The 13,874-nt window shown below is 45.6% G+C and overlaps 5 protein-coding genes across 7 annotated transcripts in view; 3 read left to right on the top strand and 2 right to left on the bottom strand.

Annotated features, from left to right (window-relative positions):
* The first annotated feature begins 163 nt into the window (after positions 1-163).
* Positions 164-2,149, top strand: LOC117901302 (heparin sulfate O-sulfotransferase). Its single transcript, XM_034812007.1, has 5 exons — positions 164-420; positions 483-819; positions 874-1,012; positions 1,069-1,289; positions 1,350-2,149. Exons 1-5 carry the CDS (start codon positions 306-308, stop codon positions 1,591-1,593), a joined length of 1,056 nt encoding a protein of 351 aa, XP_034667898.1. The 5' UTR covers positions 164-305; the 3' UTR covers positions 1,594-2,149.
* Positions 2,150-3,079: 930 nt separating this feature from the next.
* The window catches only part of LOC117901298 (leupaxin), a 33,062-nt gene continuing 22,267 nt past the window's right edge, over positions 3,080-13,874 (top strand). The window contains exon 1 of the mRNA XM_034811997.1: positions 3,080-3,092. The gene's annotated coding sequence lies outside the window, so the exon portion shown is untranslated. The remainder of the gene's footprint in view (positions 3,093-13,874) is intronic.
* Positions 3,515-8,608, top strand: LOC117901303 (alpha-tocopherol transfer protein-like). Of its 3 annotated transcripts, none has more exons than XM_034812010.1 (5): positions 3,515-3,628; positions 6,888-7,067; positions 7,411-7,505; positions 7,564-7,717; positions 7,777-8,608. In XM_034812010.1, exons 2-5 carry the CDS (start codon positions 6,899-6,901, stop codon positions 8,262-8,264), a joined length of 906 nt encoding a protein of 301 aa, XP_034667901.1. In that variant the 5' UTR covers positions 3,515-3,628; positions 6,888-6,898; the 3' UTR covers positions 8,265-8,608. The 3 variants fall into 3 exon arrangements, with proteins under 3 accessions (XP_034667901.1, XP_034667899.1, XP_034667900.1); XM_034812008.1 differs by lacking the exon at positions 3,515-3,628 and adding an exon at positions 4,237-4,255; XM_034812009.1 differs by lacking the exon at positions 3,515-3,628 and adding an exon at positions 6,623-6,690.
* LOC117901306 (ras-related protein Rab-9B) lies at positions 8,923-11,676 on the bottom strand. The gene is made up of 3 exons (XM_034812016.1): positions 11,195-11,676; positions 9,676-9,870; positions 8,923-9,605 (listed from the first exon to the last, which is right to left on the bottom strand). Exons 1-3 carry the CDS (start codon positions 11,384-11,386, stop codon positions 9,222-9,224), a joined length of 771 nt encoding a protein of 256 aa, XP_034667907.1. The 5' UTR covers positions 11,387-11,676; the 3' UTR covers positions 8,923-9,221.
* Positions 12,071-13,803, bottom strand: LOC117901300 (tRNA-splicing ligase RtcB homolog). Its single transcript, XM_034812005.1, has 2 exons — positions 12,426-13,803; positions 12,071-12,361 (listed from the first exon to the last, which is right to left on the bottom strand). Exons 1-2 carry the CDS (start codon positions 13,716-13,718, stop codon positions 12,134-12,136), a joined length of 1,521 nt encoding a protein of 506 aa, XP_034667896.1. The 5' UTR covers positions 13,719-13,803; the 3' UTR covers positions 12,071-12,133.

The raw sequence follows: 13,874 nt of genomic DNA, 5'->3' as shown, positions 1-13,874 counted from the left end.
TATATCGTACTAAAACATATTATTTAAATTTAACTTAATTAAGATCCTTCAACAATAAAAACATAATTATTATCTTAAAAATCGTAGTTCTGGCGGGCACATTGCGATAGTATCACGCTATGCAGCACTGCTCAAGCAGCTGCTTTATCAGCTGCTCAGCAACGTTGTCTAATTCTAGACCAAGTTTATTGCAGAAAATCAAACAAAATAAGCAAAACAGCACAGAATTAAGCTAAATACTGGCCTAAAATGTGGCAAAATACTGACATCCATTAGGGAAATTCGTTAGGCGGAAATATAGGAAAATGCTCAAGATGTTTATTCTTCTGCGCCCCACACACTGGCTGGTACTCATCGCCCTTTGCATTCTGACCTGCGCTGGCTATTGGTTGCTCTGGTCTGAAATACGCCTGGAAAATGGTTAGTTGTTTTTTTGCATCTTATCTGGGATCGTAATGTTAATGACTTTATTGTTTGAGCAGCCTTCAAGCCGCTGACCAAAGGAACGGAGGGTGGCAGTGCACTGGAGCAATCTTTGGGTGTTCCTGTTGCGACCGCCGCTGTGGACAGCTTCGACTACGAGGAGCAGCTGGTGGTGCTCTACAACCGTGTGCCAAAGACGGGCTCGACCAGTTTCGTCAACATAGCTTACGATCTGTGCAAACTCAACAAATACCACGTGCTGCACATTAACGTCACTGCCAATATGCATGTTCTGTCGCTTCCAAATCAGATCGCCTTTGTGCGAAATGTCTCCAAGTGGCACGAGATGAAGCCGGCGCTCTACCACGGTCATATGGCGTTTTTGGATTTCTCCAAGTGAGTTTCCTATCATTCCCGCATGTCATACATTGCCTAAAGTGTGATTTTCAGATTCCAAATAGCCCACAAACCCATCTACATAAATCTCGTGCGTAAGCCACTGGACAGACTGGTCTCCTACTACTACTTCCTGCGCTTTGGCGACAACTATCGACCGAATTTAGTGCGCAAGAAGGCGGGCAATAAAATTGTGAGTAAAATCCACATCCAGGCCTTATAATTTATAACTCAATTCTGTCTGTCTAGACGTTCGATGAGTGCGTGATCCAGAAGCAAGCAGACTGTGATCCCAAGAACATGTGGCTGCAGATACCCTTCTTTTGTGGCCACGCTGCCGAGTGCTGGGAACCCGGCAGCGATTGGGCACTCGACCAGGCCAAGCGCAATCTGGTCAACGAATACTTTCTAGTCGGAGTCACCGAGCAAATGTATGAATTTGTGGATCTGCTGGAGAGATCGCTACCCAGGTAACATTGCCTTCTGTCCTATTGTGTATGTGAAAGTACATTTAATTCTCTTGTTTCAAGAATCTTCCATGGCTTTCGTGAGCACTATCAAACCTCAAATAAATCTCATTTACGCGTGACATCCTCAAAGCAACCGCCCAGCGAGTCCACGATCAAGAGCATACAAAAGACCAAGATCTGGCAAATGGAGAACGATCTCTACGAGTTTGCGCTGGCACAGTTCGAGTTTAACAAGAAGAAACTGATGCAGCCGGACAACAAGCATTTGCAGAAGTTCATGTACGAGAAGATACGACCAAAATGATCGCGCAGGCGCAGCAGGAGTCGCAGGCGTATCAAGCCGACTTCCGTTGTGTAACAGTCCCTCCTCGGTCCGGTCCGGTGCTTGTGCTGTAAATATCCAAATTAGATTTGATCTGTACTTAAAGCAAGTGAAACAAACGACTTTGTGAAAGACACTAAAGACTTAAGCATTGAATATCGTTGACATATTAATCCAACCCATTTGTATGTAAGCCTCAAAAATCCCCCCACTCGAGAGCAGAGCGCTTTTCTAGTTGATCGATCGTAAGCAATATCTAGCAACAATTGAATGCACAATATCCAACTCATTTAGTGAAAATGTAACTTTTTATACTCGACAATACAAAGATAATTCGTAGTTGTAACCCACAGAGTCGGCAGTAGATCGACTTCCCGTAGTTAGCCATAAGTGTAACGATATTTGGAGCAACTCTCTCATTAATTGTAATCTGTAATCCTAAACTTAAGCTCTAAGGGCCACTCAATTGTATGAGGGTCCATCTCTCTCCTCCCGAATTTGACATTCAAATTAAATGCATGTAAATAATTGATAACAATTTGGATTGTCTATTGTTCTGATCAGCGTATCGGATCAGCAGGCTGTCGGGCCAGATCGCGTGTTTGTAAATTGATTAATGCCATCATTGGGTTACTTTCAACTTTCAGCAACATGTTGTACTTTGCCTAAGCTAATTGCCATTGGTTGCCTGGCGAAATCCCGAACTGGACTTTCATAGCTGACGTAGCTCCCGCATGAAGGTGACTGCCTAGCTGACGACTGACTGACTGCCAGACGGACGTACTCAGGTGGGTCGGACGAGTGGACACGGCAGGGCAGAATGGGCTCAGCTCAGCTTAGGCAAGTGCAAGAAATACATTGGGAAACACAACAAGCAGTGAAATAATTAATTAATTGCTCGAGCTTGAAACCAAAGGCAAATGAGTTTGCGTTGCCCGCCACCCGTCAGTTGTTCATTTGGTCGTGAATCGCGGGCACGGCACACAAGTCTCCAGCGCCATCGCCATCCCATCGTTGATCGCTGCCTAGACTTCGACTTTGACTTCGGCACGTCTCGTTTACTATCCCAAGACTGAAGAGATCTGGAGGTCTTGAACCAAGCCATTCCCGTAGCTGAAAGTAAACGCGCGCTGGCCTTTCATTACTAAAGTATTAACTACGCCTGTCCGACAGACAGACCATTTGAAGCGACCCGTAAGAGAGATTTATAACAAGTTTTACAAATATATATACATGGACTATGTGTGTGTGTGTATTTGTATATGTGTGCATATGACAGTCGAGGAGTACTGGTGATTAGTCTTGAAACTAGTTGTGTGTACTGCAAGCGCGTTCAAAAGTTCAATTCTAATTGCGTTTATGTCGCGTATGTTATGTAAACAGCTACCTGAAGAAGACGAACAAAAAACTACACTGCGAGAAGCGGCAAGAGCAATGTATACGAGATGATAGAATAACAGTATAACAGCTGAGAAAGTGAAGTTGTCTATGAACGTACTAAGTTCATATTAAATGCATTCCAATGCGCTTTTTTTTAGCGTTTGACGGAGAAGAAAACTAAGAAAAAAGTGCGTACATAATTTGTCTTCATAAAAATGCTTGTTCAGTGCTTTCCGACACGAGCACGATCGCCCGCGCGACTTTTGAACTTGATTTACGAAAAGAAAACCCACGACCGTGCTCTTTGCCACTGCCCCTGACTTAGCTTTCATCTCCCTCTGGCTGCCTTTAATGGCCTATTAAATGTGGCTTAATATGACAGACTATTCTCACTGGCCTGGCCAGTTCGTTTCTTGATAACTTTGATGTATGTATGTACATATGTACGAGTACGTGTAACGAGCGTTATACATAGACTCTGCTGGGGTATAAAATGATTTGACATGCCGCTTTATATTTCCAGTCTATAAACGAGATTCGAGCCAGATACACAAACTACAGCGACCACAAGAAGGATCTCTGTACAAGCACTCACTTGGAGCCCCTACTTTTGGATTAATTACCTACCTACCTTTCGGTAAGTTTCCGTTTCAACGTATGAACAAAGCACACGCTTTCTTTGGTTTCTTTTGTTCGGGTTTTTGCTGCTGCTCTTTGAGCTTGAACAATTACAAATTCAATGTCCGCCTAAGCATAACAATGCACATTACACATTAAAGCTTTGCCCGCTCAACCCGTCTCTACAGGGTATCATTTGCAGTCAAGTCCAAATTTGAGATAAACCAAAATGAGTGCACCAATACACGAACAAGTTGCAATGGTATCGCATAAACGTCACTGCTTTGCCTTTCGTGCATTTGTTCTACTTTGCTTTTGCACTTATTTTTGCGCGCATTCCTTTTACATGCCCATTCGGTCGGTGCCGAGAACATCATGTAAAGTTCAGTAACTTGCTGGCATTGACCTATTTCGAGTGTGCTCGTGTTCGATGTGACCGGCTAATGCAGGGACTTGTATTGCTTAAAATATATTAATTTATTTGCATTGTTGCTGCTCTGCTGCATCGCGTGTTCGTGAGTGGTCTTTCGCGTTTTGGTTCGCATCAGCATGACGATGCTGAGCACTGCAGCTGCAACCTGCGGCCTGCCCCAACAGTACACGTTGGCGGATTTGGCTCTATCTCATGTGGCGGCTTTAGACTCGGGTGAGAAACAGTGAAGCCACTTATGGCGTATAAATTAATGCCACATTCATGGGTATAAACATTGTTTGTTAAATAGAATTGTGGGCGTTGCTTGTGCACACATGCTCGCAAATGTATGTATGTATGTGTGTGTGCACTGTTACCGCATTCAGGCTCCTCAATTCTATTGATTTGTTGGTTAACAACAACCCAAATACTCGGGAAGTTGTAGGTAACAACAGAATTAGGCATTTCCGATTTCCCGCACAACAGAACAGACTTTCCAGGCATACACAAATTTCAAAACGAGTACCGGTAAATGGCCATTTCCATCGCAAAAGTGAGGTGTCAGTGAGTCAGTGCAAAATAAATAAAGCCGACTAGCGGGTATTCCATAGTCGGCAGTGTGTACCTTTAACAGGTTTATGCCTCAACTCAAGCCGAATTGTGAATTTCACAGACACAAATCGTCTCGTACTTGTACATACATACATATGTACATATGTATGTACATACATTTTAACCATTTTTTGCAGAGTAAGGTCAAAGCACTTGTCATTGCCATTGCCAGGTCTTACAATTCCAGTTTCTTTCTTTATTTAATGTTGTTGTTGTTTTCTGTGTTCCCTTTTTTTGCAACAACAACAACGAAGGGCACAGGTTGACATTGCATTCGGTCTTAACCCCAGTCTCTCTCTCTCTCTCTCTATCTCTCTTGTACTCTACCGCCATCTCAATCTTCACGGTTTTATGGCAGCCAACTTGTGGCCGGCTCTCAGTTTTCAGCTCAAGTTCGGCATTAAAAATAGACCAAAGAAACATGTGTATACCCAAAACGAAAACGAGAGTACGAGAGCATAACGAAGCGTAAAACCATGAATGGGACTCAAGCTTCTGCACGTGCGATCGTGCGATTGATCGTGCGTCTTGACCAAAAACCGACGAGGCGACGAAAACTGGGCTGTGGCCCAAGCAACAGGGAGACGTGCTAATTATACAAAATATGCCTCGAATATGATTGCTGCTGGACGGACAGGTGTAAGCACTAATTGACATCAACACTGAAACCGGATAGTACAGCATTTTCAGGGTCAGCGTCGACATAGACAACAGACAACAAATTATGGACTACAGACTGCTCTGCTCTGCTGTGCAATTACACTCGAAGAAAAGCGAGCCAGTGGGAGCTTGTGGTAGGTTGGCCCATGGAATATCCCAGCTGAGAAAACTTTGAAACTGAAATCGAAACCGGCTTTTGTTGGCAATATTTCCCAATGATGATGCACCCAGCCAGCCCCAGCGTCTCTCTGTCACACACGTGAATGTCATGCTCAAGTTCAGACCGAGCTTTGCTCTCCCAGTTTCAGCTCCATCTCCAGCTGTAGCTGTAGCTCCGGCTGCTACGACGCTCTTCCAAATCCAGTTTCGATTCTTGGCCTGCCATAAAATCTCCGCAACGCTCTTTTGGCCGCAACAGTTTCATCTGCGCTTTCGGCACCGTTGCACGCGTTTTGTCCTAGTCTTATCCACCTTTTTGGCCAAAGTCGCTTAGCAAAAACAAGTTTCCATTTGTGTTGTGCTCTGTGCGTACTACTTAAATTATTCGACTAGATTTTGTATTTTCCCAGCCTCTAACACCCATGCACCCATTGTGCCATGGATAATTTTGTGATATCTATATCGATTTGATATCGATTTTTGGCAAAGCTGCGACGAAGCTTCAACTCTGCATGAAAGATCTCGAACGAACTACCTGGCCTAACTAATCAAAGTGGATTCAATGTCAGACCTAGGCCCATGCCTTTGATGCTAATTTTCCAGTCTTTTGTTTTGATCACAAAGATCGTGGTAGATCTGCTCCATATAATGAACAGCTTATGGTGTTAATTCCAAGGGATTCCATTCCAATTTTAAATATACATACATATATACAGATAGATAGTCATATACTTAGTCCGAGTACTTGTTTTTACTCGTAATTTAAAAACTCGTTTCACCAGAATCTGATCCAAGTAGAACTTGTCAAGAGAATTATGAAGCTCTGAAATCAGTTCAAGGACTGATCAAAAATCACCAAAGAGTAGAAATTGCATTGAGGATAACCCTCAATGGGCATCCATGGTTTCCGATGTTGCAAAATCTTTGATTTGCTTTTGCTTTGCTTTAATTCAGCTTCCGATATCCATGCGAATGCGAATGTCAAGGTGAAGGTGAAGGCCAGGTTGGCCAGGTGATCAATAATGCGATCAATAAGTGGGGAAGTTGTCTTCGATGCAGTTTCAAAGCCGGTTCCGTAATAAATTCAAATTCTCTCTCTACTTTACCCTATAAATAGAGTGCACAATTTGTCACAAGCCAAAGCGAGATTGTGTGTTCGACTTGAACTCAGCACAGAAATCGGTCAGAAATTGATATATTATTAAACAGCGAAAAGTAGCGAACAAATCGCAAAATGAGTAAGTAACTGAATCGTCTTAGCATTCCACATATATGGCCAGCTAATTGCCAATCGCTGCTAATACATAGCCACTTAGTTGGTTGCTTTAAACATCGAGCGCGCTCAGAACCTAAAACACACTTCAGAGCTCAAAGTACAGAAGCTTTCGCTTGCGGCATACTAATTGATTTTGTTCTCCCTCGCCCTCCCTTTCAGGAGTGCCCACCATGTTGTCGGACTTAGATCAGCTGCCGTCGATCCAGCTGGGGGAGTTCACGCTCCAGTTTGAGCTGGGCGAACCCACGGCCATGGGCAAGGAGGTGGCCATCAAGGAGCTGCGCGAGACTCCAGAACGCCAGAAGGAGGCCGCCAAGGATCTGGCACGTTTGCTGGAGGGTGAGTGCGGAATTATCTATTAGTATTTATTCATAAAAGATTATATTTTCCCCAATTCATTGCTTGACAATCTCATGCCACTAATCACAGGTTATATATTCGAAGGGAAGGTTATAGAACGTATTATCGTTGTCTTGCGGGGGGATTGTCATGTAATGATTAGTTCTACGATCGTAGATCTTCATAATAATATATGTAGGTGCATCGAATCGAGAACTTAATCAACTTAATTTTAGTTTTTTTGGGCTCAAAGTTCAGTTCGTGAGGCTTGCACTTGGACTGTGGACTCTGATACAAATATATTTTCATATAATTTTGTCTTTAATCTGTTTATTGTTTGCAGCGGAGAAAGATCTTCACTATCCCAAGGACAACGAGGAATGGCTCATACGTTTCCTGCGTCCCTGCAAGTATTATCCGGAGAGTGCACGGGATTTGGTAGGCATTCACTTCAAGAACAAACCGATCATCAATTAACTCTCGATTCTTCTCGCAGATCAAACGCTACTACTCCTTCAAGGTGAAGCACTCGGATGTGTACAACAACTTGAAGCCCTCGGGCGAGGCCAACATCTTCCAGAGCAACATTCTGACTGTCTTTCCCAATCGCGATCAGTGTGGACGTCGCATTCTGGTCCTGGAGCTGGGCAGTAAGTGGCACGGGTCAACCCAGCGTAATGGTTTCTAATTTGTCATTTGCCTTTCATAGAGCGCTGGAAGCACAAGCAGGTCTCACTGGATGAGGTGTTCAAGGGTGCGGTCATCTTCCTGGAGGCAGCCATGCTGGAGCCCGAGACCCAGATACACGGAGCCGTCGTCATCTTCGACATGGATGGCCTGAGTCTGCAGCAGACCTGGCAGTTCACTCCGCCGTTTGCCAAGCGCATAGTCGACTGGCTGCAGGACTCGGTGCCGCTGCGCATCAAGGCCATTCACATCGTGAATCAGCCGAAAATCTTCAACGTGGTCTTTGCCCTCTTCAAGCCATTCCTGCGTGAGAAGCTGCGCGGCCGCATCATTTTCCACGGCACGGATCGCGAGTCCCTGCACAAATACATGTCGCCCAAGTGCCTGCCCCCTGCCTACGGCGGTATCCTCGAACTCAAGCGGGTGGACAGCGACGAGTGGTATAAGCTGCTCCTCAAGTGCGACACCGAGTTCGATGCCATTAACTCGTATGGCTACAAAAAGAAGTAAAGCGATTGCTCCAGCAAGGGTCTTTAGCAAGTGATAATTTACCCAATATGCCCAGAAGGTGTCCACTCCACAGTCACAGTCACAGTCACAATTACAGTCACACCTACACTTACGAATGATTTAGGCATATAATAGTTAAGCACTCAGTCTGTTATACGCTTTTCCCGTGACCCGTGACAGCGCCTAGAGTTTGCCGTAGTCTTAATCGATTCCATTACAATCCAGCAAAAGTGTTATACATACTCGTACATATTATATATTTAATCCGGGGTAAGCGTATTTATATTGTGTTAATATACTTATTATACAAATTGTTGAAAAATAAACACACGTATCCATATAAAGCATTTCTTTTGGAGACTGTATTAGGGAATCGAACGAGATTCAGGTGTCTCGTTACTTAAATCTACTCGTTAGTGTATTCCAAATATAATTCACAGTTTACTCAGACAGTGCATAAAAGAAAAATACATCAACTGCATTGTGTTCTGCTCCTTTTTAAGGCACTTAAAATTATATAAAATGCAGTAGGATACAGGTTAAGGCACCAGCAGATACAGGGACCTCTGAGGTTGAAATTATACACGATGACATGTACTGCAACCTCTGACTGAACTGCTTTACAGCACACAAATTAATTTCAGAATAGTATCAAAAATATCAACAGAGTGTTATTTAATACAAATCATTGTGGTGGATCATTGTACTGCAAATACTTCATACAATCTTCATCTCTTTTACGAGTATCTAACTTCATTTAGAATGTTATTCGCACTCCTTGGGCATAATCAATACAAATTGTACGTCATATCGCATGACTTTTTGGTCTACTCCTTGTCTCCTCCGTATTGGAATGTGCATAGCGTGTGGTTCAGAGCTCGTCATTGAGCTTGAGGCGAACCCTTAACCGCTTGGTTAAATTAAGCGTAAATTCCCGTGACATGACAGCTTCAATGCTCACAGTCGGTAATTGGTAGCTGGCGCCTTTGGTGCACTGCGCTTCTGTCCAAACAGTTTTTTGGATGGGGTGCGCATGGCAGCGTCATCGCCGTCGCCATCCCCATCACCGTCTTTATTGATGCCGCCACCTCCTGTGCAGCAGAGGCGCCGTTGCACGAGGCGTATGGGTCGTGTCAAGTCAATGGTGTCGCCATTGTGGCGGAGCTCAGCCTCGGCCACGCACTCCAAGTGCTTCCACTGGCGCAGACCGAGCACAAAGGCGTCGCTCACATTCATCGCCGCCTTCGAGGACGTCTCTATGTGGGAGGCAATCTGTTGCTCCGCACACCACTGCTGGACACTCTCGTAGCTGACCTGTCGCTTATGTGGCTGGATGTCGCTCTGCGCGGAAGAACAAATTGCTGGGAAATTACTTTTATATGTGGCTGTTTCTATGGGCTATTCCACTCACCTTGTTGCCCACCACAATAAAGGGAAACTTGTCCGCCTCCACGTCGGCATAGTTAAGAAACTCGTTGCGCCACAAACCCAATCCCCGCAGACTGTCCCGGTCGTCCAGGGCATAGCAGAGCAGGCAAATGTCCGATCCCCGATAGAAGGGAGTGCGCAGTGCCCGAAATCGTTCCTGTCCAGCCGTATCCCATATCTAAACAAAGAAAATGCGTCAATTAAATTCTGGTTGAACCTTCAATTAGATTCCTAATGAAATTTGCTTCCATTTCTTAGGTATGCAACTGGTACCTTGGCCAGAACTCAGCGTCTACACTGACTCATATCTTGCCTTACTATTTGCTCTGCAAATATTTGATATCTGAGGTTGTCTGTGCCACCAAATCCAACCCAAGGGATTGATAACGAAGCGCCGCAGATAAGCAAATGAACCAAACAAAATAAATAGAAGCAATGCCTTTTTTAGATATTTTTTTACCATTTGCCATGGCAGTTCGACTGTCGGTTTCCTAGAACATTTGGCAGTTTCGGAACTAAAACTAAATCGTTAGGCAAGGGGAAAATACACGTCTTTACTGGCAATAACCCCTAGCATTAAACCCATACTTGGAGAGAATTTCCTGTTTTGTATTTGCCTTTTGGCATGAGAAACGTTGGATTCCCGCTTCTTGTCGGTGCACAGGTTCGGCGAACCGTGAACCGGCAATCTCTGCCAGAGCTTACCACGTGGGGAATGGGGAATGACAAACCACAACAAAGTTTCAACGAATATTTCTGCAATTTTCCTCAAATATGTAACATTCCCCAAGCATTACTCATACAAGCTGAGATTCCTATGCTTTCCAATGAATCAATTGCATTCATTAAAATCATTAATACATTCTTCTGCCATTTACTGCACTCTTGCTTGCTCACCGAGACGCGCCGCCGCTCTCCATATTCATAAGCTTCTCTCAAAACTGTTGTTTGTTTTGCTTCTTTCAATTTCCATGTTTCTATGGCAGCATAAAGGGAAAAACAAAGTGAGAGCAGAAAACAAAACGCGACGAATGATGAAACACTCTGATGTCGAGCAGAGGAACTGTTTTTATTATTTTCTTTTCATTCTTGTTTTATTTTTGCAATGCTTAACTGTATGTACGTTAATTGAGTACAAATTGTAGGAGTGTGTGTGTGTATGTGCATAGGGGGCTTAGATGAAACAGACACAACTACGAACACAAGTACTGTGGATGGCACAGAGCGGAAAACAATGCTCGATCGTTGTTTAACTTTTAAACGCTTGCCCTGACCGCTGAAAAAAAAAAAAACGTTGACTATGTGTGTAACAGTTACGAAGAACTCTACTTCATATATGTAAGCCGTTAGATCATCATGGATCGTAACTAACAGCTTCTATCTAGCTAAATATCTTTGGAAATGAAAGGGATCTTCGCTTCACTTGACGATTTCTTCAGCCTCCAAGCTCACCCAACTGTAGCGCAAATTGCGAAATATTCTGTGGCCAGAACTAAACCCACCTGCAGGGTGTACCGCTCCCCGTCGACCACGATGTCCTTGTTCATGAACTCGACGCCAATCGTATGGAAGTTGTTCTCCTCATAACGGTTCGATACGAAGCGGGTGAGCAGGGCAGACTTGCCCACGCCCCCATCGCCCAGTATGACGACCTTCAGCAGCTTGGATTTCTGCGGTGGGCGCATATTTGTCATTTTGTTTGTTTTTCTTCCACAATTAAGCCCGGCAACGGTGTGTAGGATTTACTTGAACTTTTTCTTTACAATTGCGCAGCTAGCAAAGCCTTCCGCTTTGGTGACATGTGATTACTTTTCACGATTTTGCGTCGATTTTCTATCACTTTTCAGATGCATAAATTTTACACACTTCTAATAACAGCAATTAGGGTAATCGAAAAATTGTAAATGAAAAAATTCGAAATGTAAAAAGCGCGCTGCGGGACAAGTTGAATTCGGTTGGGTCGGGTGGGCGGTGAATGTCAGCTGACGACTAACAGAGAGGAGAGCACGAAGGAACGTGGTAGCATGGCCGAATTGTTTGACAGGTACTTTGGTGGCCAAAGTTGTTTTCCATCCGCTCCCAGTTGACGGAAGTTGATGCAGAATTGCATAAACGGAAATCGTTTTGAAGAAATAAGTGCAAAATAAACCGTATTAGCAATCGTCCGTTATTTCACTCTCACTTTGTGACACCACTCAACGTGCTAGAGAGAGCGCAAGAGCGAGGCCGCTGGCTTAATGGATCGCACCTTTACATTTTAATACCATGCGGGAGTGTGCCCACCATCTGAAAGGCCGCTAACAGAGAGCTTTTAGAGTGACCAGAGAATGTAGCGACCTGTTACTTTAAAATGTATGGTTTAAATTCTACAAAATATCTTGTCATTATCAGTCATCGTCGATTTAATCACAAATAAATATCTTACGAGTACAGACACGCTTTTAGCCCTTGATTACAGCAATGGGACGCATTTTGATGCACTTCTTGCTAATACCCGCCGCGTGACAGGTGTCCACGACATCGGTGACATCCTTGTACGACTCGGGAGCCTCCTCCATGACTAGCTTGGGAGAGGCCACGCGTATGGCAATGCCGCTTTGCTCGAGCTTTTCCAGCACCTCCTTGTAGTCAATGTTACGGCGGGATTTGGCACGTGACAAGGCGCGACCCTGGAAGAAGTCGGAAAGTGATGAGATAAGAGGAAAACTGCTAAGAGATTGGGATATAGCTTACTGCTCCGTGGCAGGTGCTGCCGAAGGTCTCCTTCATGCCCTGCTCTGTGCCAGTCAGCACGTAGCTGCAGGTGCCCATGGTGCCGCCCACCAGTACGGGCTGGCCAGTCAGCTGGTAGTCCACTGGAATCAGTGGGTGATGAGGAGGAAAGGCGCGCGTGGAGCCCTTGCGATGGACGAGCAGCTTGCGCTCCTTGCCGTCCACCATGTGGTTCTCCACCTTGGCGATGTTGTGGGAGACATCGTAGATGACGTGCATGTCGAGATCGTCTGGAGTTGTGTTGAACATCTTGGCAAATGCCTGGCGTGTGAGGAAGGTCATGGAGCTGCGGTTAACCCAGGCGAAGTTGGCCGCCGCCGCCATGGCCTTGAGGTAGTCCTGTCCCTCAACAGAGTTGATGCGGGCGCAGGCCAGCTGCCGATCGTTCGTCTCTATCTTGTCGCGTTTCATGGCCTTTTCCATTTGCACCAGCGCATCGGTGGCCACCTGGTGACCAAAGCCGCGGCTACCCGAGTGTATCATGACCACCACCTGGCCCTTCTCCTCGATGCCCATCTTGGAGGCGCTCCACTTGTCGTAGATTTCGTCCACCACCTGGATCTCGGCGTAGTGGTTGCCCGCGCCCAGGGTTCCAAGCTGCGGCAGGCCACGCTTCTTAGCCCGCATGCTAACCTTGGCGGGATCGGCGTTCAGCATGCGGCCGTACTCCTCGCAGTGCTCCTTGTCCTCGGCCCAGACGTAGCCCTCGCGCAGCGACCAGTCCATTCCCATTTCCAGTGCCTCCTCCAGATCGCGGGCGTTCATTGGAATGATGCCCTTTGAGCCCACGCCCACAGGTATGTGGTCGAACAGAGACTGTGCCAGCTGCTCCTTCACCGGCTGCACGTCCTTCTCGTACAGATTAGTGCGCAGCAGACGGACACCGCAATTGATGTCGAAGCCCACGCCGCCAGGGCTCACTATCGACAGGGGATTATCCATGTCAAATGCGGCCATGTTTCCGATGGCGAATCCATAGCCGGAGTGTATGTCGGGCAGGCCGATTGAGCGACCCACAATACCGGGCAGGGCGGCCACATTCGCGATTTGCTTGACGCCGGGCAGGAAGCCACCCACTGCACCCGGACGGCACGAGTTCTTCAATTCCTCCAGCATGAGTTGCTCCAGGCGGCTGTTCACATAGAAGCAGCCCTCGACGTTCATGTTCGGCTGGAAGCCCTTCTTGATCCGCCAGCAGTGGTCGTTGATCTTCTCCAGATACTTGAGCTCGTCATTGTAAGAGCGAACCACCATTGTGAAATCCTTGCCGTACTTTTTATTTAATCCAAAAACATTTATTTAATTTCGCAAGAATGCCGGCTAGTGTGACCGCGATTATCGATAAAACATACCGACAGATAGTCGGAAATATACCGAAATATACCCTTGCATTTTCAAAATATACTGTAA

The sequence above is a fragment of the Drosophila subobscura genome, chromosome U (assembly GCF_008121235.1).
Source record: "Drosophila subobscura isolate 14011-0131.10 chromosome U, UCBerk_Dsub_1.0, whole genome shotgun sequence".
Classification (NCBI taxonomy): Eukaryota; Metazoa; Arthropoda; class Insecta; order Diptera; family Drosophilidae; genus Drosophila; species Drosophila subobscura.
This window is presented reverse-complemented; position numbering and strand designations above follow the sequence as displayed.

What these genes read in the sequence shown, in the direction of transcription:
- LOC117901302 (XM_034812007.1), top strand. Translation starts at nt 306, where the DNA reads ATGCTCAAGATGTTTATTCTTCTGCGCCCCACACACTGGCTGGTACTC. An exon ending in GCGTTTTTGGATTTCTCCAA is followed by an intron (nt 820 to 873) that starts GTGAGTTTCCTA and finishes TGTGATTTTCAG; the next exon opens with ATTCCAAATAGCCCACAAAC. An exon ending in CTGGAGAGATCGCTACCCAG is followed by an intron (nt 1,290 to 1,349) that starts GTAACATTGCCT and finishes TCTTGTTTCAAG; the next exon opens with AATCTTCCATGGCTTTCGTG.
- LOC117901303 (XM_034812009.1), top strand. An exon ending in CGGAGAGTGCACGGGATTTG is followed by an intron (nt 7,506 to 7,563) that starts GTAGGCATTCAC and finishes TTCTTCTCGCAG; the next exon opens with ATCAAACGCTACTACTCCTT. An exon ending in TCTGGTCCTGGAGCTGGGCA is followed by an intron (nt 7,718 to 7,776) that starts GTAAGTGGCACG and finishes TGCCTTTCATAG; the next exon opens with AGCGCTGGAAGCACAAGCAG.
- LOC117901306 (XM_034812016.1), bottom strand. Translation starts at nt 11,386, where the DNA reads ATGACAAATATGCGCCCACCGCAGAAATCCAAGCTGCTGAAGGTCGTC. An exon ending in GGGAGCGGTACACCCTGCAG is followed by an intron (nt 9,871 to 11,194) that starts GTGGGTTTAGTT and finishes TTCTTTGTTTAG; the next exon opens with ATATGGGATACGGCTGGACA. An exon ending in TTATTGTGGTGGGCAACAAG is followed by an intron (nt 9,606 to 9,675) that starts GTGAGTGGAATA and finishes TCTTCCGCGCAG; the next exon opens with AGCGACATCCAGCCACATAA.
- LOC117901300 (XM_034812005.1), bottom strand. Translation starts at nt 13,718, where the DNA reads ATGGTGGTTCGCTCTTACAATGACGAGCTCAAGTATCTGGAGAAGATC. An exon ending in GCAGCACCTGCCACGGAGCA is followed by an intron (nt 12,362 to 12,425) that starts GTAAGCTATATC and finishes GACTTCTTCCAG; the next exon opens with GGTCGCGCCTTGTCACGTGC.